The sequence below is a fragment of the Pogonomyrmex barbatus genome, unplaced genomic scaffold (genome assembly GCF_055798465.1).
Source record: "Pogonomyrmex barbatus isolate J1 unplaced genomic scaffold, ASM5579846v1 scaffold15, whole genome shotgun sequence".
NCBI lineage: Eukaryota > Metazoa > Arthropoda > Insecta > Hymenoptera > Formicidae > Pogonomyrmex > Pogonomyrmex barbatus.
The window spans coordinates 2,189,449-2,207,564 of NW_028297111.1; the positions used below are offsets into that span (position 1 = coordinate 2,189,449).

General features: G+C 33.8%; 1 protein-coding gene across 3 annotated transcripts; it reads right to left on the minus strand.

Annotated features, from left to right (window-relative positions):
* Positions 1–6,559: 6,559 nt before the first annotated feature.
* Atac3 (Ada2a-containing complex component 3) lies at positions 6,560–12,050 on the minus strand. 3 transcript variants are annotated; one of them, XM_011633113.3, is made up of 8 exons: positions 11,833–12,050; positions 11,323–11,431; positions 10,632–10,790; positions 10,361–10,558; positions 9,946–10,291; positions 9,593–9,859; positions 9,229–9,518; positions 6,560–9,145 (listed from the first exon to the last, which is right to left on the minus strand). In XM_011633113.3, exons 2-8 carry the CDS (start codon positions 11,389–11,391, stop codon positions 8,906–8,908), a joined length of 1,569 nt encoding a protein of 522 aa, XP_011631415.2. In that variant the 5' UTR covers positions 11,392–11,431; positions 11,833–12,050; the 3' UTR covers positions 6,560–8,905. The 3 variants fall into 3 exon arrangements, with proteins under 3 accessions (XP_011631415.2, XP_088929775.1, XP_088929774.1); XM_089073649.1 differs by lacking the exon at positions 11,833–12,050 and adding an exon at positions 11,531–11,824; XM_089073648.1 differs by lacking the exon at positions 11,833–12,050 and having other exon boundaries at positions 11,323–11,824.
* Between the last annotated feature and the right edge of the window lie 6,066 nt (positions 12,051–18,116).

Below are 18,116 nucleotides of genomic sequence, written 5' to 3' on the forward strand. Positions count from 1 at the left end.
CGCCACCGCCACCGCCACCGCCACCGCCGCCGCCGCCGCCGCCGCCGCCGTCACCACCACCGTCGCCGCCGTCGTTGCCACTGCCGTCGCCACCGCCGTTAAAGCTCCAGGCGACACACCGCTACGCTAAACAGCTCGCCGACGGCTCGTCGCGCATCCCATTTTCCTCACACACAAGCGGTCGCCGATCACCAGTGCCAGTAACGTCAACACTACCACCACCTCCACCAACGGCAACAGCAATAACAGCAACAGCAACGTGTGTCAAATCGCACTGTCTTTCGCGCCCGCGCGCGCGTTCAATTCGGACCGGCACGGTCAGCAGGTAGTCGGTCGCCGGGCGTCTCGACGCCGACGTGTTTCCCGCTTCCTCGTCCACTCTCGTCCTCCTTTACCTCGCCGTTGTGCGCGCCCTCGCTCGCTCGCGCGATATCTTCGCGCGCCTCCTCTACCTGCCACTAACGCACCGACGAGGGGAAGAGAGTGAAAAAGGAGGGAGAGGAGGGGGGGGGAGGAGCGGAAGAGGAATACGACCACACGCGCACACACGCCAGGAGTGAGAGCGAGAAAGAGAGAGGGAGACGGAGGTACTCTTTTCCTCCGTCCTCCCTCGAGAACGACAAGCGAGAAAAGAAGCGGCGCCGCCGCTTCTACCTCTCTTTCTCTTTTTCTCCCGCGCTCTTTATATCGAGTCTTTTGTATTTCCGTCCTCTTCTATCGTTTCCTCCTCACTCTGTCCTTCCTCTTCCTTTTTCGCACCTTTTTCACGAATCACGGATACAAACACATCGCGCGCTGGAACAGTACGCGCGTTGGCTCCGTTGTCTCTTTCCCGTTCGTTCTTCCCGTTTTCTCCCTCTTTTTCCTTCGCAGCTTACACACACACGTACGCTCAATGTGTCGCTTCGTCGATGCCGAGACAGAGAGAGAGAGAGAGACGAGCGAGCGAGAGAGAGAGAGAGAGAGAGAGCGCGCGCGCGCGCGCACGTACGCACGCACGTCGTCGACGACACAACGACGACAACGACGACGACGACGACGACGACGACGGCGTTAGTCAAGGATCAAGCACGTAATCCGCAATTCGAGGCAAATAACGCGCGCGACGCGACGAATTCCGTTGCGAATTCACGCGGACCGAGAGACACTCGCGTTCTGGACGAACGTACGCGTGACGCCGCGACCGTCGAGTCACCGGGTGCACACGAGCGGCGCAGAAACAACCACCACGATGACGGCGAAACGCAGCACTGGACATCGCCTTCGGGATTGGAAACACTCCGAGGGTTCTCAACCCAGGGCATAATATTGCGCCAGGGCCGTATTCCCGTAGATGATGTTTAGAAGAGTAATCGCGTGTGGAGACTTGGGCCAAGTGGAGGCCTTGGATCCAATTTATAATCCAATGATTAATCGAATATCCGAAAGTTAATTAACGATTAATCGAATAGGCAAAAGTGTTCATGGCAAGATTAATAACTACATATATATATATATGTGTGTGTGTGTGTGTGTGTGTGTGTGTGTGTGTGTGTGTGTGTGTGTGTTTCGTTAGACACCAAGCTTGATAATTTTGAAAATGTAATAGATGGCACATTACTTGGTAGGATCTCAGATCTCTAATATTAATTTTTCTAATTTAAGACAATTGTTTGTTGTCGTGGTTGACACCACGTGTTATTATTTTTATGTGGATACTTGCAACGTAACCGTTCAAAGCTGGAGTTATTTCCCCTTTAATAAATCGATTACCCCCCTTTTCCTCCCACGAGAAATTTTTATTACGATTTTATTTTCTGTGTTTATAAAATGCTATTATCATTATTTGACGAGTTGATCGGTAATTAATTGGAATTTAGCTAAATCCCAAGTTCAAGTGTGAATGAATGGAATTTAAAAACAATATCCAAAAATAATAACTATTTAATAAAATAGCTTAAACTTTGTTGAACTTCATTCCAAATCAAAATTATTTATTTGATTGTGGAATTATTTAGTAATGTATTAAATATTTATAAAATAATTGTTACATGCGTGTACGTATCGCGTAATTAATGTCGTTACATTTTAAAACTTAATCAATTATTGCCACATCTTTATTTAATTTTATGAGCTCGTGGATTTTAAATTCATAAAAGTTTTAAATTCACTGCAGGAATGCACAAATAAATGAAAACTTAATAATCTCCATTTCCGATCGATATAGACTAACTTTAATTTTGGTTTAACTTACTTTTTATAACTTACTTTTTCTTTTTAATCTTAAGAAATAGAAAAGAGTAAAAAATAAATTAAACTACGATTAAAATTAATGGACATTGGTAGAAATACACATTACTTCTGAAAATCAATTCGCAATAGACGCAAGGATCCTTTGTTGATTCGATCCGCTCCTGATTGTACCTGGCAGTCTTTAAGCCGCGTCCACGAGAATATCTGTCTCTCTTTTCATCTTTCTCGCTCTCTCTCTCTCTCTCTCTCTCCTTTTGTTATTATCTTTCTAATCACGCGTGTGAGGCCGACGTTCACTCGATTCGCCTTGGCGCATTATTTTCGCCGTCACGACAAGTTCACATGTTGCTGTCGAAAACGAGGGCCGTTCAGAAAGAGCGCGAAAACTTATACAGACTAAATTATTAGCCGTATGTGTCCCGCATTTGCTTCGCTGAACGACGCTCTCGCTCGATGACGTATCTGCGCAGTTCGCGACGCCGTAAGAAGCATGAGCACCGTGTCGCAGGGCGGTATCTGAGTCATCGGGTATCCCCCTGCATGATAGAATTCCACATATTTAGCTTATGTAATTGATCTCGGAATGATCGAGAGACAGAATCTGTCTCATAAATAATCTTTAGATGCAATCTAAAATCTAGAAATTATCTAATTATTGAATAAATGAACAATTTTTAGTCATCGGACGATCATCGACTATAGACATTAATTTGCAAGTTATGAATGTGATTATGAACATTTATCACTTACGAGTTAGTATTAGATCGATGATCTGCCTGAATATACATTATAATGTAATTAGTAAAAAAAAATATATATATATATATATATAAAATATATATATAATCAATTGCGAATTTTTACAATAATAAACACGACGTTATTATATATTCCAATTTTTCCACAAAATGTTATCAAAAAATATACTTTTACGTAATTTATACTACGATACTTTCTTCATTCTACATTGTAATTTTTTTTTTTTTATAATTACTTCTCGATAGAGGGAAATAAATCACAGGGCGTACAAAGGTATGCGTACGGCCCTGTTGACAAAAAGAGGGAGGACGCGAGGCTTGATCGCTCTTGAGAGAGCGCACGCTTCTTTCAAATTTAACTCCTAAAGTGATCGCGACTTTCAAGCGTCAGCCAAGCCGCCGTCGCTATACATATCACGTACAATGCCGCGTGATGTATTTGTATCCACAGCCTATACCACCGCTGTCGCTCGTGTGTAGTTCATGCTATGCGTGCCTGTGTGGCACCAGCTTCCAACAATATGCTCCGAGAACGTAAGCCAGCCACAAACAGAAGCTCCGTAATCCTCCGAGCGGATTATGCATGATATTCAGCTACGATGCACCGATCGTTACCACCCAGGTACCGCGATATTCTTTTTTTTTTGTCGCTGCGCTGAATCCGAGTAAAAAATGCACGAGATGAAATTACAATACGTAAACTCAGGATTTTTGAAGTACGGACTTTGATGTCTGAGAGATGCGGCCGAACGTACGGCTTCTTTCTGGCTGCGATCCATTTAAGTGCTTCAAATGCTTCGAAGCGTTCGTAGTGCAAAATGGACCGCCTTAGTCTCGCAAATACGTATATCCGAGACGTGAGTGTGTTTACGCCCCCATACAGCACAGACCTCCGAGAAATGTTCCAGAGACATCGAGAAGATGTCCTAAAAACATTCTCGAATGTCCTTCGGATAAGATATGGAACGATTAGCGTATAAAATATATTTTTTGTCTTATAGAAGACAATTTCGGGTTGTGAGAAAATCGAATATCGATTTTGAATCCCACGATAAAAAAAAAAAAATCGCGCCGATCTGGTCGATTTGTAATCTCGAAGAGAGACAGCTGCTTCGAAACGAAACGGAAGAAACGGATGCGGTGACGCTCGCCGAATCGGTCGAATTTCGCGATCGATCCGCATCGCGATCGGAACGCGTCCGAACGTGTCCTGCGAAAATCGAACGTGTTCGAAAAGGAATTGAATTCGCGCGCAATTTTACGACGGGAGAAAAAAAATACGTATCCTTTCTTTGTTTTTTTTTATTTTTTTCCCCTTCGTTCCTTCTTTTTCGGCTTAATCCGACTCCCAGAAAGGGCCACGTGATAGGTGTGTCAATGGGTTAAGTTATTTATCGATTGGCGCGCGCGTTGCCCACCTCCGAGAATTATCCCGAGGACGCCCATGGGCGCGACGATTCGATCGATCGCGACGGGAAAGTCCGACGCGTTCGAGTCGAGACAACGAGAATGCCGTCCGCAGCATATATTGGATGGATTCGAAGCTACATCTCGAGACGCCTATCGAAAATTTTCCTCGATCCTTCCAAAATCCTTCTTCGACTCCGTCCATCGCCGAAACATCGAATAAGATTTTCCTCGAAGGAGAAGGTTTTGAGGAATTTATAGCTGCGTTTAGCCCAAGTTCAGTCGTGTTTCGACGAGTCGAATTTGTTGAACTGCACAGGCAAGATACACCTTGCCGTTTAAGATAAATCGTTGTCTCTTGCTCGATAGTAAACATGAAGATTATTTTCGATGATGGTTCTGCAGAGCATTGAGATCTGAGCTCGGTGAAAAGTGTCGCCTCGCACACACACACACACACACATATATATATATATATATATATATATATATATATATATATATATATATATACTTGTCCTCTGCACTATCTGCACTTGGGCTAAACGCAGCTCTCGCCTCGCCTTTCGGGAATGGGATCTGGGATGGGGGCGGAAGGGGCGGAAATGGGAAAAGTGCAGACGAGAGTGTAGAAAGCGCACGAGGCAACGCGGCGAATCTTCCGCCACGATCGATCGCGCCGGAGGCTACGAAAATACCGTGTGTACTCGTATGGTTGTGAGCAACAATATGCAACTTTCCGATGATGGCCTATGAATGCAGCGTGGAATAAATCCCTTGTTCTATAGGATGAGACAAAAATAAAAATGCGCGGGCATGCTCAAGCCTCCAATACACTCGTTCGAAATACCGCTCCGCTATTGGGAATATTCAAATTAATCGCGTAAAATATATTCCCGCGAGAATACAACATACGATGTTTTTTTTTTTTTTTTTTTTTTTTTTTAATGGAAAATCAAGTTTCTGCTATAAATACTTTAATTAATATCGATGTGTTCAGAAAAATTCATTATATAATTGTTTAATATATCCAATTTTGACGATAAAATGATCAGCCAAATGAAATTAAGTATCTTACAAATAAAGTTTGAATCTGCATAGTTTCGAATTATTTACTTTAAAAATAAAACAATATTATTAGACAGATTCTAATCAAATATATTCGAATTTTTTATAAGACTTTACTACTAAACATTTTATACTTCTCTACATCAAAATGTTTATATTATATAATATAATAACAACGAATATTAGCTTAACTGTAGAAATTAAATATAATAAAAATATTATTAAAAATATAAAATGAAAATTAAAAACTTTACACACTAATTTTTTTACATTAACATTTTTATTCTTAAAGTTTGAATACTACTTGTAAGATTAAAATTTATATGATTGAAATTATTTATATGTACATGTTTCAAATTCTGCACTGATTCCAAAATGTGAGAATAACAGAATCGATTGTTTCATAAGAACATTCTATGAAATATTATTTCTTATGAATATTACTTGTATTTTTTAGAAAATGAAACTTGATTATTATGGATTTGATCCCATAAACTTGATCCCATAAACTTGAAAAGAATTGTTTTTTAGTAAGATACACATGTAACATTATGTTGCAATATTTCTTCCACGAATTTGTTATCACTGTGTATATTCAACATGAGACAATGCAGAGTCACTTGGGCCAAGTGGACATAAGCTTATAAATGCAGATAGTCAAATTTGTTAAAAATGTATTTTACAAAATTCTGCAATTTTATTGACAGAATACCAATAAAAATAGAACAGAATTTGCTAATAAAATATAATAAATTGATTGCAGAAATCGAACAAAATCTATCATTTCATAACTATTGAATATATTGAAATATATTTAAATAATATATATTTCATTTAAATAATTACAAAATGATAGATCATGTTCTATTTGTTAGTAGAGTATGATCTTGACGTGCAGATAGTTAATATCTATTTGCCATTTTCTGCTTGAATTTTGTTTTCTAGAATAATATCCATACAGTAACATTATATGCTTCTCACACACTTGTAATACTTTGCGATAAAACTCCTCATATATTTTAAATCTTTTCGAACTTTCTTACTTATTTTTTAATATAATATGTATTATTTCTTGCATATAATCATCATGTATCTTCAAATTCAACATATTGCTTTATTTTTGTCATATAGAAAAACAGATTCTATTTCCAAAGTCCTTGTAATTCGTAAATAACAATGTTTATTGATTTTTATGTATAAAGTTATATTTACAATATACATTGCTAGAAAAATCTTATTCTAAAAAAATTATACTCTAATAGTAAGTATAGACCGTTGCATTCCACAACTTTAGTGCTTTATACAATGCATATTCTTTTTTGTACCTGAGGTCAACCACTTTCCATATCATACTCTTTTCTTATATACCGTCACATCGTTTCGCATCTCGATATAACATCTTTAAATTAGATTACATTGGTCAAATATTCTAGCATCGAGACTAAACACATTAGATATAAACATTTTCTTTTATTCGCAGAATAAAAATGTTTTTCTTTTCTCTAACATGATATCCGTCAATTTATCATCGAAAAAATTGTAGCTATTAGGCAGGTGTTGAGAAAATATTTGGAATGCAAACGCTTCATGTATGTATTAAACTAAGATATGCGAAGCGATGTTGTAAGTAGAGTAGATTATATGAAATTATATTAAACACATTTTTATACAAAATTAGAAATACCGAATTGATTTGCTTTCCACATTATGCATTCTATTGAAATTTAACCAAATTTGTTTACGTGGATGGTCGATATAATTTTAATATTAATCGTAACTCTAGAAAATTTGTTATATATAAGTTTCATGTTTGATTCATATAACAACTTCAAAGATATTTTATATTTCTCATCTCGATGCCTAGCAACTGTAACAACTCGTTTCTATAGAGACATAATTCATGAAATATGTATAAAATTTTAAATAGCTTATAAACAACAACATTATAATCTTTATGCTATACTCGGCGCATCTTTTATAGCTATTTAATAATTTATATTGTACAAAAGAAATGACAAATGCCAAATGAAAAATATCATATGCTACAGAACATTTGACAATCAACTTTCTTATCTAAAGGGTATTATGAATAATTGTATTTTATATTTGGTACGTGAGAAATAACAATTATTTATATCATTTTTATGCAAAAAATTAATTTACATATACACTTATTACAAAGAAGAAATAAGATTTACTTGTGTATATTTATATTTTTTCCAAATTCTTTTATATGTTGTACAGAATTTTAGATATGTATAGAATGGAATCAATTTTCAACTTTACTAATAAATATCAAGATTTAATGTTTTTTTAAATGAATATTTTAAAGTCATATTCTAATAATTAATTTTTCAGACATTTAAAGAATAGTTATATTCTATTAAGAATAAGTTATTTAGTATCATGAGTGACATCAAATTTAGATGAAAAGCTTAGAAAAGTAAAATGTATTTATCTATTTGGAAGGTCATTTACATTCGATATATAATATGATACTTAATCTTATAACTAGAATTATTCATTTTTAAATTTAAGTAGAAAAAAAATGAACAGATAAATTGACGTTAATTAAGATAAATAAAAAATGTTTAATTTAAATTATACATTGTGAAAACTGAATATTTTAAATTATTATAAAATAGCAAAATTATTTGTTAGTTTTTCAAAATTTAGAAACTATTTTAGCTGTTTATAACATATTTGACATATTATCTATCTGTGATCCATCAAATAAATTATGTTTATTATGTTATTATGTTATTAATAAAATATATCCATTTAGCAAATTTTCTTTTTCTCTCTCTCTCTCTCTCTCTGTCTATTCGCTTCATGAAACTCGGACAGGTTAGATCTTTATTAGTCCACCTTTTTGATGGTATATAATGAATGCATAAAATTTCAATACTAAGCAACTCATATTTAAAATATTTTTTTTTTCATAAAATAGAAAATCATTTGAGTTGTAAAATATGTTATCTTGTATGTATTTGAATTGCCAAAAATATATGTACAGATAAACCTGATACATTATGTGGAAAGCAAAATAATTTATCCATCCACGATTTTGTATTCTGTGTGACCATTCATTCTCAAATTTATTAAATTTATTCAATTTATATCTTTTTTTTATATTTGCACATACTAAAAATAGAATTAACGTTCTTAAAATATAAATTTAAGAACATTTTGGAACGTTAATGTTTTGTAACTATATAAAAAACTTTCAGTTCTTTTATATTCATTATCAGACTGGTAACAAAAATTAATGAAAATGAAAATTATTAATTTTGTATCGACAAAACCGAAATATAAAAAGAGGATTTTGAATTATTTAATAATATATTGTAAAAAGTATAACACTACAGTCTTTTTATATAAAAAGAAATCCGATTTGCAAATTGTGAAACCGAACACGAATTATTTATATCTGTACAAAATTACTTAGATGCTATTTGTGCTGTGATGTTCTGGAGTTGTTGTTTATATATTTCCGCTTCTTTCTCTTTTTCTTGTAACTGCTTACGGTATTCAGCGGCTAGTCTTCGAGCTTCTGCTAATTGTCTATTTAAGAGTGCTATGTCCGTTACTGGTTCGTTGTTATCTTCTTCAGTAATTTCTTCTATATCATCTAATAAAATTGTTGGTTCAGTAATCTTCGTTGGAGAACTCGCAATTTTCTGAAATGCAAAAATGTATGCTTGTATATATCTGTCTATCTATTGTTATTTTATTTGTATATGAAATATATAAATAATCTTACTTCCTTTATTGAATTGGAATTCTTCATCTCAGTGACAGTAGATGTCGTTGAGGTATTAGAAACTGTTGTAACAAATAATTTTGCTGCTTTGTTATCTACAGTAGATCTTTTTAAAATATTTGGACTTCGCGATGTGGTGATAGATGTGTTAGAATTCGTATTCAAGATTTTTGATTGTATTTGATCCGTTCTAATTGCTATAACTTTTCTCGGTGATCCTTTCTTCGAAGCAACCTGAAGACGTTTAAGTGGCGAGTTTTTCGTTAAATTTAGAGCTATTTTCCCAGCTTCTGTAATCATAAATCATTCATTAATAGCTAATAATATTAAGTTTTCTTTTTAAATTTTATACAGAAAAGCAAACCTGTTAAAACTACTGTTCTCCCACTTTCCACCGCTTTCTCTACAATGGACGAGTCATCATCCACAGGTATCATCCTAATTCCATGTGCTTCTAATAACCTAAATTGTTTGCCTATCGATATAATATCTTTATGTTTCTTACTATTCATAATATTATTTGCGTTAATTATTTCCACATCTTCAAATTCTTTCTCCTGTTCACCATCTGTGTTGTTTGGTGATATAGAAATTTGTTGAAAAACCGATTTTTGTTTTTTCTCAATGTGCGCTACAAATTATAAATGATTACATAAAATTTTGAATACAAAAGTAAATAAAAAAATATTTATATAAAGAAATAACATTGACATTTACCTTGAGAAGCTTTACGTTTACGTTGCGGTTGTTGCATTATCTCAAACTTCTCCGTTTCCTGTATTATCGAACTTTTGCTATCAGCCTCTAATTGCACTAAATTATTTGTAGCTACTTCTAATTCGGTAGAATTTGCCTGATTCTGTTGATGAGCTTGAATACCTATCAATACTCTTTCTTGCTGTAGTATGTCTACTAAATCTAGTCTATCATGTTCTAATGCAAGACTGATTGGAGTCTTTTCAAATTTGCTAGTTGCATTTATATCAGCTCCATGATCTAGTAAAATATGCATTACATCCATATGTTCACGTTCTACCGCCCAATGCAGCGGAGTCATCTTTAGCTAAAATAATTGTTTACATTAGTTGTGTTCTACAAAAAGCCAATAAGAATCCATATTTTTATATTATACCATATCTCTACTATCGACATCTGCACCATAGTTAAGCAGCAATTGCACCATCTGATCATGGCCTTCATATGCTGCCATGTGTAATGGTGTTCTATCAACTTTTGTTCTAGCATCCCTGGATATTCCTGCTCTAAGTAAAACTTCAGCAGTTTCTATGTGATTGTTTTGCGCAGCGAGATGGAGCGCACTTGTACCAAGCTAAACGATAAATGTACATTGTGCTTACTTTTGCGAGTAAAATGTACAAAGCACAAAATTCTGAAACACATACCCAGTCTGTGGTGAATGGTGCGCCTCTACACATGAGCTCACGGACAGCTTCGGTGTCACCATTTTTTGCACTGTGTAGAAGTTGCTTTCCAAGTTCCACCATAGTTGAGGCATCTTGTGGTCTTGGATGAGTAGAAACATCGCAAGCCAGAAGTTCAACCTAATGATAATTGTAGACAATCATTAAGCATTAAGAATCGATAGGAGAAAGTATGAAAGCCTTTATCAAGAAATTCTTTTTCATAACATTTTATAGTCAAAATACTGAGAGAATTGTATGTAATTAAAGTATTTATGATCAGATTAATTATCTATAGGCTGCTACTTTTGTGATTTTTGTTTTAAAGCAAGAATAATTTGTTCGACATATAATTGCCATTGCACTATAGAGTATATTATAAAATACAGACTTTTATTTATTGTAAATTTTTAAGAATCAAAATCCAACTCTGTAGCAATCTTCGTAGCTTTATAACAAATACATAGAAAAAAGTCTCATGACACAATATTAATTCTACGAGATGAAATATGAATTCAAACAATCATGTATCTGCATATATAATTATCTATAAATAAGAAATAGATAATTTTATTGGAATTGGCCTATCACTCCCACTGACTCTTAACAACAATCTTATACGAGATCAGGCAACATACTCTGCACGATTCTAACATAAAAGGGGGATACGTACTGGTATGAGAGCTTCTGTATCCAGACTCTCAATATCATTTGTACATATGCTTTCTTGCACGGATTGCATTCTTGAATGTCCAGCTCAGTCCCCTTCGTACAAACAGGCTCTAAAATCAAATTATCCATAACTATTGAGATTGCAGATTTTTTTCAATCGGTTGGAGTCAGCGACTAATTTTCGGCCGTTAATCGCTGCCTTATTCGACCTTGGGCCAGCAGAATCGGAAAGTGGGCCGTAAAAATACCCAATGGGTTCACCAATGAGGAAACACGTGCGGCGAGCCGCGTTTCGATTCGCATCCCGCGTCATGTCGCGTGCGTACGGTATGTTTATTTCTCGTAATCTTCGCATCGCTACAGGATGTTTTTATTTCGCAGTCTCGGGGTCGCGTGGAACTTCCTGTTCCTGTTTGGCATTGAACGGAAGTCCATGCCATAAGCCCTGCGTTACGAGCCCGAAAAAAAACTAGCCAACCACAACGATTTCGTAGCGAGACGTTGTACTTACGACCAGCGCATTATTCTCGCCTTTCTCGCGATTTTTCCGACGGCCCACCGACGAGCGCGCAACGTCCGCTGGAATTCTTCTCCGTCGCAGCTTCGCGATTTACGGTCACGGTAAAGTTTCGTGAAAATGGCGGCGCATTGGCGCCATTCCTAGCGCCGTCCGGCTCAGGTGGTAAAAACGTTTCCCATGTGTGCAACGATGTCACGAAGATTACTTCCATGAAATCCCTTCCCCCTCTCTAAACGTTTCTTTTCCCACGTTGTGACCAGATATTATGAGAAAATCAGACTGGCTCCTATGTCTGATAAACGCGACCGTCGACATCCAATAGAATGATTCATTTTCTAGGGACAAAACTATTGTTAGAATCCCTAAAAAATGAATGCTTCTATTGGATATTAAATGTTGTGTCTATAAAATTTAATTTCTATCTAGATTTAATAATTTATACATTTAAAATCATTTTCAAATCAATTTTTCTATGCCGAGACACATTATTTCTTTATTAAATTTTTTTATTTTCATTATTTCCTTATTTAGCTAGAATGCGAACAAAGTCATCTCTTGTAATTTTATTCTTAAAAATTTATAATAAATATATAAATTTATAATAAAATAAGTACGAATTTGTATCTTAATTTTATTCTGATCCATAACGTTTGTTATTTATATATAATTATATATAATGATATTTATTTCAATAAAATATCATTCTTCTCGAAATAATTCAATCTAAACTTTTCTGCGCACTAGCGCCAACTAAGAAAATGAGTGTAAATTTTGTAGTCACATAGTCACTTTTCTGCATTATCGGTACTATTTTTGGTGCGTGTCCATGCTAAATTTACATAAAATATTAATATTAATACATGTAATTATTAATGTATTTATCTATTTTTTAAAAAAGGACTCGATATGTGAATATATGAAATTTCCGATATAAAACATTTTATAGTACCAAAATTATATAGTTATATACAGTTATATATAATTAAATATAATAAGATATAATTATAAGGTGTTATATATAAAATATATGTCTATATATAAAAATATATAATTATATATAAAAAATTTTGTGGAAACTGGAAATTGTTGTCGTTCTTTATCATATCTGATTGATTCTCTTGCTCTTCTTACTTCATGAGTATATAACTGTCATCATAGAGAGATTGAGGATTGAGCATTATTTTGATAGGTTATAATGTATGCTGTATCATCTCGGATAAGAAGATTATAAGTTGTGTGAAAATATTTTATCTCGTAATTTCTTCGGATATATTTTGCGATTAAATATTGGAGATATACTAAGTAAGTAATTTTCTTTATATCACAGTTGCTTAATACGAAGTTGCTTAATACGAAATGAATATGTAAAAAATTGATAGAATTTTTTTAAATTTTATATTTTTATACAAGAACATATATAATTGTATACATTTTTTACACACATATATACGTTTATGTATACATATGTTTTTATGTGAAAAAATTTTTACCGGATATTTAATTAAAAAATAATATCAAAAAAAAGTAGTACGCAGCATACTATATAAATGCAGATTTCCTTTGTATATAATAAAATATTGCTATAAAATATTTTCATAACATAAAAAATGTAATGCTTTATATAATATTCATTTCTAATTTAAAAAATATCAAGTTTTGTATATTGTATTTTATATAATAATTTTTATTGTAATGTTTTTTTATTTAGATAAATTTTTGCACGTAAGAATCTATAAGAAATTTAGAATTTAATAGTTTTTGATCAATTAATTTTTCGATCAATTAATTTTTTTTTATTGAATCGTAAAGTATTATATTAATGTATATATCATACAATATTCATTTATCACATTTTATAGCATTCATTTGGCTTATACGCGAAATGTCCAATTTTTGATAAATAAAAACTTTTTAAATAGATTGTCATTATGCAGGAATTTTTGGTATTTATTAAGAGTTCAACATACAAAAATGTATTTAAACATTTTTGGGAAAAATCTTCAATTTATTTGTGTACATAATAAAAATGTGTAAAAAATTAAAATTAATTTTTGGTTTACAAAATTTCAACAATATCTTAGCGATGTCTACTTGTTCAATACAATGCATCGATATGCTTTAATCAAGCGAGTACATCCAGAGTCCGGTATTTCCATTTGATTATCAAAGCTCAATTCGCTCTACGCATTCTGCCAAACACTGATAAACGGAGTTTCTCATACACGCGTTCGAAGAGATTGCCCGAGTAGTATCTAATCTAGTGAGCCATCCAAAATACCTAAAGTAACATATAATGATAAGAAATATTAAAAACTCATTTATATTCTTATCGCCCCAGGATAATAATGCATTTTTTGCGATAAGACATTCTCGAAGTTATCGTTTCAATTTAAATAATAATTCCATTATAATAATGATCATTATAATAATCAGTAATAATAATTCCATTAATCTTAAGTTGAAGAATTATAACAATTTCTGTTTTCATTTCAGAGTTAATCAGATTTGTTTCAAAAGATTTACTTTAGCATGTATCTTACAATATCAGAAAGAAAATTTTAAAAAGTAGAAGAAAGTGAAAGTGAAAATAATATTAATTTTTATCATTTAACACAATTTTGTCAAAATAATAAATAATATTTAATACAAATTATACTACAATTTGTAATAAACCATCTAATCTAATATCAAAGACTGAAACAAGACTTCAAAATATCCAATTAATAAATAAAAAAAAAAAAAAAAAAAAAAAGAAACAATAGTGAAAAATAATACAAAATAATTTACTTTTACTTTTACAAAATTTCACAAAATTGTTTTGAATAATATCCGCAAAAAATTTTTTTTATCTAGCTTAATCTATACGCTTGTCGTCGATTTTTAATTTTGTGTATTTGCTGAGGAAAATTCCAATATGCTATTCCAAATGTACGTTTATCGTACTTAACAGAAAAGCTATCTGATCATCGGATAGCTTAATTAATTGTTAACCGACCGGACAAATTTCTTTTTTAGCACTCCATTAACCGCACCGCGCGCGGCTTTCCTTACTTATTACATCTTATTACATCTTTCTTCTCGCAACGCGTGACGACGCCTTTTCGAGGCGTCACGCGGCGAGGGGACTGTGTCACACAGAATTCTGCAGGATTTTACACTGCCCCGGGCAGTGTGTCCCGCGGGCAGCCTCATTTTCAGCGCATCTTATCGATGTAAGCGAAAGCTGGGTCAGCGAGGCAATTGCATATTCACGGAGCGGAGGGCGCTATCACGTGCGTGCACCGCCACATCGCGTTACCCCATTCCTTATACCGTAATCTAAGGAGGTGGCTGGCCGCACGATCGCGCCGGACGTAAGCTTGCATGCCTTCGTTTCGCGGGAGTGGGCTGGAGAGGAAGAACGTTGTAACCCCCCTCGTGAATTTCTCACGAGGGAAAAAAAAATGCACGACGGCGCGTTTCGCGGTTTCCGCGACGCGCGCGACAACAACTCTCTCGCACTCGGGGACCGCTTTCACTTCGTACGTCCCTGTCGCCTTAAATTTTCGAACTTGCCCGGATTAAAACTTCCCTTTCTCTCCTCGTTCCCGTTCCTCGACCGTTTCCTCTTCCGCGGGGTGCGGCTACGGTGGACTGTCCTATAAAAATAAAGCTGCCTAGGAGCGCGCATATGGCGCATAACAGCGGCAGCAAAGATCGATCGATTTCTGTGTTATGCCTTATTTAAGACGCGGACGAGCTGAAAAATCGTTTCGAAAGGCATACCGACGATTTTTCATCCTCGCTAAGTGATTGCTTTATGAAAAAAGAACGTAGCACACGGTTGAATCGAGGAATGATAACTTTTGCTTTCTTGTAATTCATAAAAGTAGCTTTTCAATCGAAGCGTTTTTCATTCTTTGGATTTTCTTTGGATAGAATGGGAATTTTTTAATCTGCAGAATATATATATATATATATATATATATATATATATATATCCTGCAGATTAAATATATATACAGGATGTTCTATTTTAAATGACGATTTCAAATATCTCTTGAACATTTTAAAGAAAAATGTTTCAGACCAATGTTTTGTAACTTCGAGGAAGACATGAAAGAGTGTTATTGATTTGATATCTCTTAACTTTTTTGACAACTATATCTTAACACTTTTATGCACAGAATAATAAGATGAATCAGTTGAGAATCAGTAAAGAAAATATATAATTGATTTTCAAAAAGAATACGTAGTTGTACATTGCAAATCTCATAATTGTTTAAAATAACAACTATATATCTACAAGATATTTGATATTTTACGTCAATTTGTATATCAAATTCAAACTTTATAACAGAAAATATTTAATAAAAAATATTTTATTATAATATTTAATAAAAATATTTTATTATAATTTAATAAAATAATTTATTAAATTTTATTATAATATTTTATTATATTTTATTATAATATTTAAAAAATTCTCGAGGAAAATTACAAGAAGTAAATAAAAAAATGGAGGTTTTCATTTAATAAATTGAAGATGATCTTCATGTCATTTTCAAACGACTATTCAAGATTAAACTAATGACCACCCTTTTATGTTCCCTTCGAAGTCACAAAACTTTTATCTGAAACATTTTTCTCTAAAATGCACTGTTCAAGAGATATTTGAGATCGTCATTTAAAGTGAGACACCTCGCATATATTTCAATTATACACAAATAAGTATAAAATATAGTTATATCTTATATTTATTTGGGTTCGCTATGCGTTATGTATAATCTTTTTATTTCAAAAATTTTAATTTCAAAAATTTAATAATTATTCTTGTTCTTAATATTTCATTATGTGACATTTAAAAGTCTTAACTGAGTATTCAAATCAAGAGAAAGAGAGAGAAAGAGAGAGAGAGAGAGAGAGAGAGAGAGAGAGAGAGAGAATTTTACATGTATATATACATATATAATTTAAGGCGACATGATTTATACATACATATATATATATATATATATATATATATATATACACTATATATACTATATATATGTAAAATATTAATTTTCTCTCTTTTTTTCTCTCTCTCTCTCTTTTTATTTCTTTGTCTCTGGCCCTCTCGTAATTTAAATGTCTGGTCATTTCAGTTTAAAAATCTACTGTTACGTGCATTTCTACTTTTAACTAGAAAAAATGGCGCGCAAGTTGCGATCGATAGATTTATGTCTCTGCGGCGAGAGACTGTCCGGAAGCATTATGAAAAGGGAAAATGACCAAAATTACGACTTTTACGTCGGAATTAAGCTCCATTACGACTATGACGGTTTTACGTGCGTTTATACATACGCTGCAACAACGCTGTGATGCAACGGCGCATTTCTTAAGCGTAGTTTACACGATACTTTTTTGGCGCATAGTACGTACCGCGAAAAAGCATCGCGTACTTCGATACGCTGCTAGTTTGCCTTTCTCGTCCTTTGCCAACTAAGCACGCTAGTCAACTTAAAATATTCAAATTTTACCTATGTCTGCTAATCCTCTCATAAAAAGTATCGCGCAAAGCAGCCAGACCAGTTTTTAACAATCAGCAGACAAGTCTCGAATAAATTTTAAAACTCATGTTTGCTGAATTATACGAATAAACGCGTAAAGGGATATTTTAGTAAAATACATCGAAAAATACACACGAGATTATTAAATATAAAAAAAATTAAGATTATTTAAAATAAAAGTCATTTAACCGTTGCTCGCAACGGTTGTAACTAATTTTTTTCCAATGAGTCAGATAGAAACGCAAACATTTCACGAATGTGCGTGTATAATATTGGCGCTAACATATGTTCCGTTCTAAGATATTTTTATGTTAGCAGGTATACAGGATATTCCACTTTTCGATTGTTATTCTTGCAACGAGATTCCTCAGAGGATTTTCTTTTGTAAAAATATTCAAGCATTCGATAAGTGACTAAAAGAGAAAGATTTCTTTCGCAAACTTTAGGGAAATCAAACGAATTGTAAAAATCATATTTATCAGTTAAGATAACATAAAATTTATACATTTTAATAAAATTCTCGGATTTGTAATTTAATCACTAGAATGTACGATGTGCCGAAGATTGAAAAGTTGCTGCAGAGGCAATCCTCTCTTGACATTTTTGCCGAGGAAAGATCGAGACTCTAAGTTGACTCAAAGACCGTTAAAAAATAATGTGCAAGAAGTGGGACGCCGCCCTTCCAGGGTGGTGTCCACATTTTTTTTTTCTCTTTTTTTGTATAGCCGCTATCTTCTTTCGGCG

Excerpts from the sequence above, each read along its gene's own strand:
- Atac3 (XM_011633113.3), bottom strand. The coding sequence starts at position 11,391 with ATGCAATCCGTGCAAGAAAGCATATGTACAAATGATATTGAGAGTCTG. Across the intron at positions 9,860-9,945 it reads TAAACGTAAAGCTTCTCAAG|CGCACATTGAGAAAAAACAA; the intron begins GTAAATGTCAAT and ends TATAATTTGTAG. Across the intron at positions 9,146-9,228 it reads ATTCCAATTCAATAAAGGAA|AAAATTGCGAGTTCTCCAAC; the intron begins GTAAGATTATTT and ends TTTGCATTTCAG.